Source organism: Cebus imitator, unplaced genomic scaffold, assembly GCF_001604975.1.
Source record: "Cebus imitator isolate Cc_AM_T3 unplaced genomic scaffold, Cebus_imitator-1.0 Scaffold136, whole genome shotgun sequence".
NCBI lineage: Eukaryota > Metazoa > Chordata > Mammalia > Primates > Cebidae > Cebus > Cebus imitator.
In genome coordinates, this window is record NW_016107451.1 from 4,834,617 (window position 1) to 4,849,448 (window position 14,832).

Consider the following 14,832-nt stretch of genomic DNA (forward strand, 5'->3'; position numbering starts at 1 on the left):
AGCAACACGTCCTCTTTCTAATGTGATCCCTTTCTGGTGTGGGGTGAGACACACATTCCCAAACATACCTCAGATCTCTGAGGTGGTGCCTAGGAGTGCTCTAGCCATTGTCAGCCATTTGTGTGGACTTTGGGTATGTACACTCACCCGCTGCCACCAGGACGCCCATCTGCACTGATCTAGTTGGTAAGAGACAAGCATGTTAAGACACAACCCAAACTCAGTGTCTAGAGGCCCAGCACCTGGCCTGGCCCCATCAGAACCTCCTTGTCTGTGCCATAGCTACGTAATAGCTAAGATCCTTTCTGAACCTCTCTTACTACAAATGCCCTTCTAATGAATGGATGGATGGCAGAAGTGCAAAGTGCTAGGGCTAGTGTCAGCTTCCCCAGCCTACAAAAGCGAGAAAGAAGGCCAGCACTCCCAACTCCTCATTGCAGGCAAACCTGTCAGCCATCTCTTTCCATTTCATCAGCATTTTTCTTGGCTGCCTCTCAATAGGAAGGTCAAGTCTTCGAAGAAAATAATCTACAACACCTTGCTCCTCTAACAACAAGGGGACTCGGTAGATGGATGACACATCGTGGACACAGATCACCTGTTTAGAAAAAAGCAAGTTATTAAATAAAAGCAAAAACTTACCAGGCTTACAGCCTCCTACTAGCTATGGGTCCTTGTGAAAATATTATGTATTTGAAAACAGCAAAAAGTGAGATGCTGACCACCACCTGTGGAGGTTTGGCCTGCAGACCGTGACTCGATGACTGATGAATAAATGTACTCTTACATTACAGTGATTTAAGCGGGCTAGAGATGGTCGTTGGCTGCTTTTAGAAGTCGAAATGCAACCAACTGACCAAGACTCCTTCTCCGTTGTTATTTAGTAAAAAATGTCATAACAGAGGTTTTAAGTTAACACACTTGTGGGTAATTAACATGGTTAAAAGGGTGGTTATATGAATGATAAAAGCTTTAGGTTCCAGACCCAGAGTAAACACTATTAACAGGTAATTCCCCTTTGATTTCCCCGAGAGGACCATCCAGCACAAAGTTTACATGAGTAAATGGAGCAGAGACAAAGGGATGTGGGGTAAACAGAGGTAAACTGGGAAATCCTCTTATTGTATTGTCCCTATCTTCCCCTAACTTAATGGACTGGCTGCCTTCAACCTGTCCCAGTAAAACCTTTCGGCCTTCCAAAAGGCTTGAGACTACAGTAATCTATAACTTTTCCTAATATTTCTTTAATATTTTGCCAGCCACCCCAAGTGAATCTCAACAAAAAAGGACAATTTTCTAGAAAAAGATAAATTACTAAAACAGACTCAAGAATAGAACAGAAAAATGGTAGCCAATCTATTAAGAACATGGATGCAAAAGTCCTTTAAAACAAATTCATGGCTGGGCAAGGTGGCTTATGCTTGTATCCTGCACTTTGGGAGGCCAAGGCAGGAGGATTGTTCAAGCTCAGAAGTTCGAGATCAGCCTGGGCAACATAGTGAAACACTGTCTCTACAATAAAATACAAAATTTAGCCAGGCATGGAAGCATGTGCCTGTGGTCTCAGCTACTTGAGGGGTGGCTGAGGTGGAAGAATCATTTGAGCTTGGGAGGAACGAAGCTGTAGTGTACTGAGACTGTGCTACTGCACTCCAGCCTGGGTGACAGAGTGAGACTGTCTCAAAAAACAAAAACAAAAACAAAAAACAAAAAAAACACCAAAAAAATTAACTGGGTGTGGTAGCATACGTGCCCATGGTCCCAGCTACTCAGGAGGCTAAGGTAGGAGGATCACTTGAGCCTGGGAGGTAGAGGTTGCAGTGAGCCAAGACTGTGTCACTGCACTCCAACCTGGGTGACAGAGCCAGAGCCTGTCTCAAAAAACAAAAACAAACAAACAAAAAAATAATGATCCAAACCACAAACATAGTTTTGAAAAATTATGTCCACAAACCCATGAATGGCTTAACTAAGAAGAGTGGTTCTCAAACTCAGCTGCATATCGAAATCACTCAGAGCTTATAAAAGGTCCAAAGCCCATGCTGCACCCTAGACCACTTGAATTGGAATCTCTGGGGGTAGGAGGCAGGCATCAGCATTTTTAAAGCTCCCCAGGTGATTCCAGTGTGCAGTCAAGTTTGAGAACTATTGCATTAGAAAATTTAACACTGGAATTCACCACATAAATAGAAAATAGATTAAGAAGGGAAAAAATTACCTCAATAGATGCAGACTTGATAAAAATTCAAAACCAAATTCATAATAAAAATTATTGGTAAATTAAGATTAGAGAAAATGTGGTAATATAAAAACACACAGTAAACATCATATGGATCAATATTAATGCATACTATTTAAAGTCCAGAACAAGGCCAGAATGGCTACTTTCAGTACTTCTATTCAATGATGTACTTAAGATATTAGCCTTTACCACTAGATAAGAAAAAAAAAATGAACTAGAAAACAAGCAACAGTTGCCACAATGCATACAGTATCACTGCTTACCCATAAAAAACCAAAAGAATTTACAGGGAAACAATCAGTACTACAGAATTTTAGGAAGGTTGCTAGGCTACAGATGAACAGAATTCAGCAGGGTGCCTATACATGGACCATATCTAATCAGAAAATGTAATTTTAATAAATTCATAGTAACAAAATTATGAATAGCTACAAATAAATCTAAACAACTTATGAAGATTAGTAAATCTATAAAGTATCTTTATTTTTATAAATTATAGAACAGTAACCACGGATAATCTTTTCAACAATGGGGCTGAGTGAGACAAGTGGATAGCCACATCCACATGCAAAAATTTCAACTCTTACCTTACACTACACAGAAAAATTAACCTAGAATGGATCATGGAAGACCTAAAACTAAACATTTACAAGAAAATCTTCATGACCTTGGTTAAGCAAGGAGTTCTCAGATACAACAGTGAAAGCACAATCCATAAAAGAAAAAATAAATAGGATTTCATCGAAATTTACAAGTGTCTGTGCTTCAAAAGACATTATTAAGAAAATGAAGGCCACATATGGTTGCTCACACCTGTAATCCCAGCACTTTGGGAGGCCGAGATGGGTGGATCACCTGAGATCAGGAGTTCACAACCAGCCTGGAGACCCTATCTCTACTAAAAATAGAAAAATTAGTCGGGCGTGGTGGCGGGCACCTGTAGTCCCAGCTACTCAGGAGGCTGAGGCAGTAGAATCACTTGAACCCGAGAGGCAGAGGTTGCAGGGAGCTGAGACCCATACCACTGCACTCCAGTCTAAATAACAGAGGAAGACTCCATCTCAAAAAAAAAGAAAGAAAATAAAAGACAAGGCACACACTGGGAGAGAATATGTGCAAATCACATATATGATAAAAGACTTGTTTCAGGCTATATCAAGTCTATTCAGTAAGATAAACATTCCGATTAAAAAATAAGCAAGGCTGGGCATGCCAGCTCATGCCTGTAATCCCAGCATTTTGGGAGGCTGAAGCAAAACTGCCTGAGCCCAAAGAGTTCAAGACCAGCCTGGGCAACATAGCAAGACCTCATCTCTACAAAAGATAAAATAGCTGGGCATGGTGCCTTCCACCTATGGTCCTAGCTACTCAGGGGGCTGAGTCAGGAGGGTTGCTTAAGCTCAGACTGCAGTAAGCTATGACAGCACCACTGTACTCTAGCTAGGGCAACAGAGCAAGACTTTGTCTCTTAAAAGAAAAAAATAAATAAATAAATAAAAAAGGAAGGCTGGGTGCGGTGGCTCACACCTGTAATCCTAGTACTTCAGGAAGCCTAGCCAGGTGGATCACCTGAGGTCAGGAGTTCGAGACCAACTTGGCCAACATGGTGAAACCCCATCTCCACTAAAAATAGAAAAATTAGCTGGGTGTGGTGGCAGGCACCTATAATCCCAGCTACGTGGGAGGTTGAGGCAGGAGAATCACTTGAACCCAGGGGATGGAGGTTGCAGTGAGCTGAGATCTCGCCACTGCACTCCAGCCTGGGTGAAAGAACGAAAACTCCATCTCGAAAAAAAAAAAAGCAAAAAAATCTGAAACTTCAATATGGAAATAGTTGTTACATTTTAATAGCCAATAATTTTAAGGCCAGGCACGGTGGCTCATGCCTGTAATCTCAGCACTTTAGGAGGCTAAGGTGAGTAGATCACCTAAGATCAGGAGTTTGAGGCCAGGCTGACCAACACAGCGAAACCCCATCTCTACTAAAAATACAAAATTAGCTGGGCATGGTGGTGCATGCCTGTAATCCAAGCTACACGGAAAGCTGAGGCAGGAGAACCACTTGAACCTGGGAGATGGGGGTCGCAATGAGCCAAGATCACATCACTGCACTCCAGCCTGGGTGAGAGCGAGACTCCGTCTCAATTAAAACGACAACAAAAAAACTGAACAATTTTAATGACAACCTATTCTGCTACAGAATTGAATTTCCTTCACTTGTTAGGACAGAAATATCTAAAACCTGGACAAAGCTACAAGCTGAATGTAACACCACTAGAATTTCCATACTAAGCACCACACTTAAGATACATTACAAGTTCCAATTTTGGATTTCCTGCACCATAGGTACAGTAACAAAAACACTAAAATCTATGTGACAGCCTGCAACACCCTAGACACCAGGCACCAGAAACATAAGTTGAATGAGGTGGCCCTTGCCCTCCAGAAGCTCAGAGTCTGTGAGGAGAGATACAGAGACACACATACACATACATACATACACACACACACACACACACATGCACACACACACACCAGAAAGATGGGCCCACTGGCAACATACACACACACACACACACACACACACACACACACACGCATGCACGCACATACACACACCAGAAAGATAGGCCCACCGGCAACATACAGGAGACACCACACAAGAGCCCAGAGAAGGACGCAGTTAACCATGAGGGCCAAGGGCCTGGAGTTTGGCAGTTAAAGCTTCTCAGACAACACCATGTCTTTGGTAGACCCTGAAGGATGAAAGTGAGTAGGAGACTGCCAGGCCAACAGGGAGAGAGAGACATGGGTTCTTAACAGAAATTAGCCAGTGCAAAAGTACAATCATAGGAGAGTGAGGGGTACTAGGGGAACAGAAAGATACTTCACTCAGCTGAAGCACAAAATACAAGTAGGCTCAGAGAAGCGGCAGGAGGGACACAAGTGTGTTCGGGGAAGCAGGAGAGGCAGGGTGTGGCAAATCAGAGCCAATGGTGGTCTGTTCTTCTGAACAGCCCCACAATCTCTAATTAGAAGTAACACAAGTCTCACGAAACTGATCAAGAGGCTTCAGGACAATTCGAAGCAAAAAACAACTTATTAGAGATGGAATTTCTACTCACTTGTTCAGGCTCGACGTGGCAGAACATCGATATTTTCTCTTTCACTGATGTGTCAAGTGGATTTGAGCACCTGCATACAACCTAGCAGTAGAGAACACGATGGCTTAGAGAGAAGGAAAAGATAAGTACGGGATTTTCCTGATTCAAATTAAAACAGACATCACGTTGTTAAGATGAACAAAAACGTCAACTCTCAGCACCAGGCACATAATCCATGAAAATATTATGACCTGTTTCAAAGCAAAATCCCTAAATGCCAAAGTGGAGAAACTAAGAGAATGATAGTACAAATGAAAAGATAATGAACTAAAGAGCTCACTGGGGTTCTCCTCCATTAGTGTTCCCAGGTAGAAGGGAAAATGAGAATAAAGGGACTGAGAGGAAAAATAAGGCCTGGGGAGTACAAGACCCAACTCGAGCCAAGAAAGAACATCTTGCAAACTAAGCCCCAGTTCAAAGCACGAATCTTGTTCTCTCCACCATCAATTATCAAGAGCATGCCAACAAGACAGAAGTCTTGTCTGTCATGAAGGAGTGATCTTAACAAGACATACGAGATGACACTGAAACCAGAAATCAGGAAATCTTACCAGATCTGGGGAAAGCCCAAGCCCTCTAAGTTCCCGAACACTATTCTGGGTTGGTTTAGTCTTCTGTTCCCCTGTTGAACTCGGCTATTTTACAAAAGAAAAAAAAAATTAGTTTCTCTCTGATAAGGAATTTTCAAGTATGATTTTCCTTAAACCCCTTTTAATAAAGAAATATTTGGTCACTTACGTAATTTAGCTTTTATGTTTGTCAAAGTTTTAGAGTCAAATGGTTCTACAGAGTTTGTCCTAAAGGAACAGCGGTACCGGCCCAAACCCACTCTGCCCTTTCCAATCCCTAGAAACAACCACTCTTCAATGGCTGTTGAAGAGTTTGCTTCATTGCTACTTCTTCACATTTACTTGGAGGCATTTTCTATTGATCTTCCTGTTAAATGAGGATCCTGCCCCCATCAGACACTTTCTTGTGCCTGCAGCCTTCTTTTACTGTTCCCAAACCACGTGCCACACTTTTCCTTTCTGTACTAAATCATCTTTCCTCTCCTCTCACAATTAACAGATAGACAGGTTATGTATGGACTTCTAGGATGGAAATCATTTTCTGTTGGATTTTTTTCTTTTAAATAGAGACAGGGTATTGTCACATTGCCCAAATTGGTCTCAAACTCATAGGCTCGAGCAGTCATCCCACCTCTGTCTCCCAAAGTGCTGAGTTTACAGGTCTGAGCCACCATGCCCAGCCTCCACTGGGATTTTTAATGCAATAGCATCACTGTCTTTTAGCTTCCAATATTATTGCTGAAAGGTCCAATAGCACAATGATTCTTGATTTTTCTCTTTAGAGCCTTTTAGAACTTCTACCCCATGACTCTGAACCTTCACAATAATATGCCTGGATGTGGGTCATCTGTCATCCAGTATGCTAGGCACCAAGTGGGCCCTTCCAACCCAGAAACTGATGTCAAGAAATTTCCTTCAAGTGTTCAGATAAGGGGTCAGAAATTTTTTTCTGTAAAGGGCCTGATAATAAGTATTTTAGGTTTTGTGGGCCACACAGTCTCTGCCACAACTATTCAACTCTACTGTTCTAGTGCAAAAGCAGCCACAGACAGCACATAAACAAATGGACACAGCTTTATTTCCATAAACCTGATTTCCAAAACCTGGGGAGTTAGGCTGATGTGGCCACATGCTATCGTTTGCTGACCCCTAGGGTTCAGATCATACTTCCATTTCTGTTCTTATTTTTTGGAACCCCTATTATTTGGAAGTTAGAACTTACGAGCCGGTCCACTAATTTTCTTACCTTTTCTCTCCTATTTTTGTCTCTTGGTCTTTTTGCTGTACTTCCTTAGGTATTTTCTCAACTTACTTTCTCTTAACTTTTTCATTACTGCTATCCAACTTTTAATTTCCAAGGATTCGTTTCTGTTCTCTCAGTTTCTTTCTTACAACATCCAGTTCTTATCCAATGGATACAGCTTATCTCCTTTTAATTTTCTAAGAATAGTAATGACAGGTCATTTTTGGTTTTTGGTGTTCTTTTTTTAAGTTTCCTCTGCTTGTAGAGCCTCAGTTCCCTCTAAGTTTCTTTCTGTTTTTTGGTCTCTTACCTGTTAGAGGCTTTCTCCAAGTGTATGGAGGCCTGCTCATACTTAAATGCTACCTGTAAGTTCTGTGTGAGTGGGTAGGCTTGTCATGGTGAAAATCTGGCTGGCCTATTTCATGGGGAGACTCCAGAGCCAATGTCTTTTATCCTGGGCTATTCACACCCCAGAGGAGAATCTTACAATCTCCCACATAGAATGGCCAGGCCTGGGCATGATGATTCTGGGAACCAAGTGGCAGAAGGCGGCAAGGAGTATCAACAACATAACGTTACACTCAATCCCATGTTTGTAGTCCAGTGTTACCGCCCTCAACTGTCCCTAGTATCTGCTTGTCCAGGAACTCTCTCCAGAGAACAAGCCTCCAGTCTTCAGCCAAGGTGGGAGGAGGCTAACGCCCAACTGTGCACTTGAGGAAAAAGATGTCAAGAGTCAGAGTCTTCTGAAGCAGGAGCTACGTGAGCCTCGCATTCATCCACTCCGGAGCTTTTGGGGTTCTGCAAGGCAAACAGGGCTGCTTCTCTGCTTTTGTTGCTGCAGGCATAAGATCCAGCACTTAAGGTCAGCTTAGTCAGTCTCTACGCATCCATCTGCTTCCAGCTTCCTAATTTTTGTTACTACTGACTCCTCTCTACAAGATTTGTCTTTAAAAAACAGCCGCTTTATTCCAGTGCCACCATATAGTAAAGACAAATCCACACGGCCAATCCACATCTGCAAATGCAACTGCCCTGATGAATTTTTCAAATGTTTTCTATTTGATCTTTTCAAAAAAGTATGATTATAACAAATTTATACTTACAAAGTTCTTTATTCCCTGTTTCCTGCACCTCAAGTGAAAACTACTAGACAGTGAGTGAAAACCATTCCAGTTTACCTTTCCTCCCTCCTCTGTATCTCTTTCAATGTCTTACTTACCTGGGGAACTAGACTGACGTGGATGTTACAAAAGTTCTCTCTTTTGACCTTGAATTGGAACTGACGGAAGGCCTCAATAAAGGGCATGCTTTCTATGTCTCCCACAGTTCCACCAAGCTAGAAGAACAAAGTTGTTTCAGAGGTTAGGCACTAAACCCTTCTCTGGCAGTTTAGTTTTCTAACAATCGTTTTGTCTTCCTGATTCAGTGATCAGTAATTACGTAACATGGACTCTCTACCCCTGTAAAATGTTAGTTAATAGGAATTAGAAATCTCTTTGTACTAAAAGGTTACTCTTTTGGACAGGCTCATCATAATAACCCAAAGGTTATTATGGAACTTTCCACATCATTTCAAGAAAAAGGTCAGGTGAGAGAGTTGTCAGAATTTTATCTGTATCACAGTCCCGAAGCCAAAAAAAACCTGTATCTTATCTCTTTAATTAATCATAAATAATTTTTGTACTGAAAAACATCATTTGGCTGCACACAGTGACTCACACCTGTAATCCCAGCACATTAGGAGGCCAAGGCAGGCAGATGGCTTGAGCCTGGGAGTTGGAGACCATCCTGGGCAAAATGCCAAAACCCTGTCTCTACCAAAAAAGTACAAAAACTAGCTAGCCATGGTGGTGTGCATCCGTAGTCCCAGCTACTCAGAGGCTAAGGTGGGAGAATTGCTTGAGCCCAGGAGGTCAAGGTTGCAGTGAGCCATGACTGCTCCACTGGACTCCAGCCTGGGTGACAGGGAAAGACCCTGTCTCTCAAAAAAAAAAAAAAAAAAAAAGCATTAATTCTAAACAAACTGCTGGAACTTTTGAGTCTCCCGCTATCTGAGAAACAGTGAGTTCCAACAGCCAGGATCAGCACAGCAGGAGTAAAGATACTGAAACCAAATGAAGCGCATTCAGAGACGAATGCTCTTGCCAGAGGAAAGCAAAAGATCTGCTGACTTGCTCAAGAGATAGATGAAAATGAAAATGTGTCACACCACTCATGGGTACAGTCAGTACTAAGTGAATCCATAAATGCAAAAAAAAATAAAAAAGAAGCAGTACTGTTTCGGCAAAGTTACAGCTCTCCCCTGCATGGCCATTCCACATGACTGTTACTGTGCTCTTACCTGCCACATTGCAAAATACTGCACCAACAGAGATAGGAAGGCCAAGAGCTCCACTGGGAACTGTCTAATCAGTTGTTGATGGCTGACTAAGGAGATGAGTACACTTGTTCACATGCGCAGGAATCATACAAACCTCAATAACACACACTTGAGGTTCCAGGCCATCTTCATCTACAGGTATTAGTGCCTGTCTCATCACCCACTCCTGGATTGCATCTGTGATATGAGGGACAACTGAGAGAGAGAAAACAAACATGAAACTTACACTTTTTCATCTACATTGACTGAGACAAACGCACTTACTGTAAAAACAAACTGTGGCACTCTTGGCCTGGAGAGGGTGGCAATAGGGTTATAAGAATACTTTTGAAGCCCCCTTTAACTGGACTCAACAATGTCTGAGCTCACACTTCCTGCAGCCAGATATCCAAGTTGCTTCTGGAAGCACTGCAACAGAGCAAGGTGTCCTGAGCCACACGGGAGCAGGTGCCCTATGCAGAGTCCACCCTTTTGGCCACACACCAGTATGGCCACCCCATTTGCTCTGAGCTGAAGGTAGGCACATTACACTTCAGTGCTTTTCCAGGAACAAGAGACTTCTGGGACCCTGTTCCATGTTTCCAGTTTACCAAAGGGAAGACAATCCACTGCAGAGAGCCAGCACAGCACAGCACAGTAGAGTGGTTAGGAGCACAGTATTCGGGGTCAGAATGTCTAGATTCAAACCTCAGTCCCACGACTCATTAGCTGTGGATTGAGCCAATTACAGAACCATTTTAAGCTTGTTTTCCCTACCTGTTAAGCTGTGGAAATTTTGTGAGACAGCACCTGTAAAATGCTCCGTAGAGCACCTGCCGAGTCAGTGCTCAAAGAATGCCAGCGATTGCTCAACACTTTTCAAAAATCATAGTTGCTGGGCAGACTGCAAGTTCCTAAAAGGTGAAGATTACTGTTTAACTCCAGGTTACTCCAGTTACAGCAATGCCTCATGCACAAGGATATCCATTTGCCTCACGCAGGAGGATATTCATTATCTACTCCACACACGGTGTCAAAGTGATCTTTTAAAATGCAAGTCAGAATTCATCACTCCTACGCTTAAATTTTCGGTGGCTTCCCACTCCTCTGAGTACACTCTCAGCTTCTTGCTGTGGCCCAGAGACTGGGTAGAACCTGGCTGTGGCCACCACCCCGACTCTCTAACCACCCCCCTCGGTCACTTTGCCTCAGCCTTGCCGGCTTCCCCTCCATTCCTAGACCAAGCAAGCCTTTTGCAGCCTTGGGCCACTGCACTTCTCATTCCATTCTCTCTGGGATTGGCCTCTCAGCTCAACTGGCCTCTCCTGGGAGGCTCCCTGACCACTTGCCCAAAGTGGCTTTCCCCAGTCATTCTTACAGGTAATCTCCATGTGGCCAATGACCTCTCTGGTCTTGTTCATCACATGTGTTACCAGCACCAGCGAGGGTCTGACTATAGTGAGCATTCAATGCAAAACTGATAGATGATGAATAAACACATAGCAAACTGTTTTTTATGTGTCAGGAAGTCAGAGAAACATTTTACTGACTTTTAGTTCCTTTAATCCTCCTAACAAACCAGAGCGGTAAGTGTTGTTATTGTCTCCATTTTACAGAAAAGGAATCCACATGTCAAAGAGGTTAAGTAATTTGCCCATGTGCACAATGCTGGTGAGTAGGGGTGCTAAGTTCTAAACATGACCCAATTAGCCCAGAATCGCCAGGGCAGCCCCAGACCAGAGCCAGCTGTCAGTGTGACCCTCAGTTTTCAGGCCAGAAAAGCCTAAAGCCAAAAGCAGATTTGCTCTAATAACTGAGATTAAAGCCACTTTTGAAACCCCCCAAATTTGAGCCACTGTCATTACACTGGATCAGTAGTTTTCCAACCCCACCTTTTCATTGTATTTATTTATTTCTTTTCTTTTTAGGCGGAGTCTTGCTCTGACACCCAGGCTAGAGTGCAGTGGCACAATCTTGGCTCACTGCAATCTCTGCCTCCCAGGTTCAAGCGATTCTCCTGCCTCAGCCTCCCGAGTAGCTGGGATTACAGGTGCGTGCCACCAGCCCGGCTGTTGTATTTTTAGTAGAGACAGGGATTCACCATGTTAGTCAGGCTGGTCTCAAACTCCTGACCTCGTGATCCTCCCGCCTTGGCCTCCCAAAGTGCTGGGATTACAGGCATGAGCCACAGTGCCCGGCCAGCCCCACCTGTTTAAAGCAGTAAAACATTTTCCTTACATGGATGCCTGTACAAAATCCCAAAACAGCAAATAGCGTAAGTGAAGCAGTGCTGGTAAAAGCTTGGGAGGAACCACAAACCCACTTCTCAGGTTCCTCCTAGTCCATATGGCACTGATGAACAGCCTGGAAACCAGTATACACAATGGATGTTCAGTTCCTTCTCACTTCTATACACAGTAAGTCCCAGATGCACACATACATGCCATCTGGCTTAATGCCCTAATCGAGTTGCCTTTACCACTTTCACATTCATTACTGTGTAAAAACAACAGCCCTCTGGACTTGTATCATGCTGCCATGGATGGACTGACAAGCTTCAATAAAGACGTAGTTCCTCAAATTATTTTTTTAGCGAACAACAATATAATTCTGATTTTTCAACCGAAGGCATAGTTCAGTAACAATACCTTGAGAGTTTCATGCTGAAATCACATACAATGTAAATTTTTGTACTCAAAAGGAAATGATACATCTGTGTAGAGGTTGGAGGAGAAAAATTAAACTGGTTACAACTTTTCAACTGTAAAGGTAAATCCAGTCTTACCTTGGACAGTTTTCCCCAAGTAATCTCCTTTCCGTTCCTTGTTAATGACATACTGGTATATCTTTCCAGTGGTCAGATTATTGTCCTTGGTGAGGCGGATGTCAAGGAACCGCTCATAGTTACCCAGGTCAAGGTCTACTTCCCCACCATCATCCAGCACAAAAACCTCACCTGCAATGAACACGGAAACCATTTAGGTTAAGTGAAAAATACCTATACCATGGCACAACAGCAATCCTGAAATAAAACACTCACAACAAGGTGTGTGTGCACGTGATATGAAGCACAGAAATTCACTTCGAGAAAACTAAATATGACACACAAAAAGAAAAATTAGCAGCCATTCTCTAAAAGGTAATTTCGTACTTCTAGCCGGTCAACAAACTCATTCTTAATCAAGAAGAGTTATAAAATAGCATGGGATGGGAGGGAATGACAGCCCAGTAGGCTGTGCATATACAAGACCTTACAGTAGTATAGCATCTGCTGCCAAGGGAAAAAGAACTTTCAGAAAAGTTTCCTAATTGAGCATAATATGGTTTAAAGCATGATAAAAATATTTGATTCAAAATCTGGATGTATGCGTATTGAGTTTGTGCTGATTATAAAAATCAGCTTCTGAGCTCTGCTTTTGTTCTAAACAACGTTGTGAAACTGCACACGTACCCCCCATTCCTTTGTTGCACATTCATTCCATGAAACTTCACTCTAGAAATTTTGCCCAGAATGATTCATTCCTACCACCACAATAGGAGACAAGCTCAAACACGGGAAAGGAGATAACTCATCCTCTGCTCAACAATTCTGTATTAAATATCACTCTGGTATATGGATCTTTTCCTGACGCTATTTGTTACATGAGAATTTCTGCACTAATGACAATGCTTGTAGATTTTCACCTTAATGCTAGAGAGTAGGAGTATGAATGCAGAATTTTAAAATTTATGAGGTATGTTTTAACATCTCTCCCAGTTTTAAGCAATTAATCTTTCAAGTAACAGCCACAGTCGCATGTCACACAGTTGACAGGTTCTCAAGAACAATAACAAAGTAAAATGCAGTCAGGCACGGTGGCTCCCATCTGTAAACCCAGCATTTTGGGATTACAGTGGGAGGACCCAAGACCAGCCTGGACAACATGGTGGAACCACATCTCTACAAAAAATTTATAGAGATTAGCCAGGCACGGTGATTTACGCCTGTAGTCCCAACTACTCAGGAGGCTGAGGTGAGAGGACTGCTTAACCCCAGGAGGTGGAGGCTGCAGCGAGCCATGACAGTGCCACTGCACTCCAGCCTGGGTGACAGAGTGGGATCCTGTCTCCAAAAAAAATAAATAAGTAAATTCTGCTTCTTCCTGTCTAGGTGAGAAAACCATCATTCTGCTATACTAAGGAACATTTTACAGGACAGAAAATAAAAGTTATGCAAACTATGCACATAATTTCCAAGTGCTGACATGTTCTTCCACATTTGATAATTACCAAGAAATGCACTGTGCTTACCATGCTCATAAGGAGAGAATGTCCCTGCATCAATGTTAATGTAAGGGTCAATTTTGATTGAAGTTACATGTAAACCACATGACTTGAGTATTGTGCCCACACTACTGGCAATGATTCCTTTTCCAATTCCTGATATAACACCACCAGTAACCAGAATGTACTTCATTTTACTTTTTGACCTGGAAGAAGGAAAAATGACCGATGAAATAAATGTATCTCAACAAACCAAACTCATCTGGGTTCAAATACTGGCTCTGCCAATTATTAGCTATGAAACCTCTTGAAGCCTCAGTTTCTCCGTCACGTAACTTCAGAAGGTTTTCGTCAGGTTTAAATAGATCATAACAAACATTTCTTGGATCACTGAACGGCTTTAGTCAAACATGAGTAGAAAAACAACTACTACTCTAATAATATAGCTTTTGTTTAAAGCTCTAACAACTAATAACCTTCAGAGTCAACCTAATAAAACCAGCTCTAAGTTGGTTGACAGAACACTATGCCCCAAATGTTTGCTAAAATCACTGCCAGACACTGGGATACCAGGCAGGTGCCTCGTTATTTTCCCTACATGGGAAAAAATTTCAAGCTTGGATAAGCACTCCAGTTCTCCATGAAATAAATAATATCTTTGGCTAAACTACAATGTATCATCAAGGAAACACAGCTCCTCTAGGTTGTAAAAGATAGACTATCTCAGCACTTTGAGAGGCCAATGCAGGTGGATCACGAGGTCAGGAGTTCAAGACCAGACTGGCCAACATGGTGAAACCCTGTCTCTACTAAAAACTACAGAAATTATCTGGGCATAGTGGCTCATGCCTGTCTGTAATCCCAGCTACTTGGGAGGCTGAGGTAGGAGAATCGCTTGAACTGAGACCCGGGAAGCAGAGGTTGCAGTGTGCCGAGATTGTGCCACTGTACAACAGCCTGGGTTACACAGCGAGACTCCATCTCAAAAA

At 42.6% G+C, this 14,832-nt stretch overlaps 1 protein-coding gene across 2 annotated transcripts in view; it reads right to left on the reverse strand.

Moving 5' to 3' along the window:
- The window catches only part of CTPS1 (CTP synthase 1), a 34,130-nt gene that overhangs the window by 15,941 nt on the left and 3,357 nt on the right, over positions 1–14,832 (reverse strand). For both annotated transcript variants that reach the window (XM_017541804.1, XM_037743200.1), the window contains exons 2-8: positions 13,871–14,049; positions 12,366–12,536; positions 9,696–9,796; positions 8,441–8,557; positions 5,958–6,041; positions 5,368–5,448; positions 447–598 (exon numbers count right to left, since the gene is read on the reverse strand). In XM_017541804.1, the coding sequence (XP_017397293.1) occupies positions 447–598; positions 5,368–5,448; positions 5,958–6,041; positions 8,441–8,557; positions 9,696–9,796; positions 12,366–12,536; positions 13,871–14,036 (872 nt within the window). In that variant the 5' untranslated portion in view covers positions 14,037–14,049. The remainder of the gene's footprint in view (positions 1–446; positions 599–5,367; positions 5,449–5,957; positions 6,042–8,440; positions 8,558–9,695; positions 9,797–12,365; positions 12,537–13,870; positions 14,050–14,832) is intronic.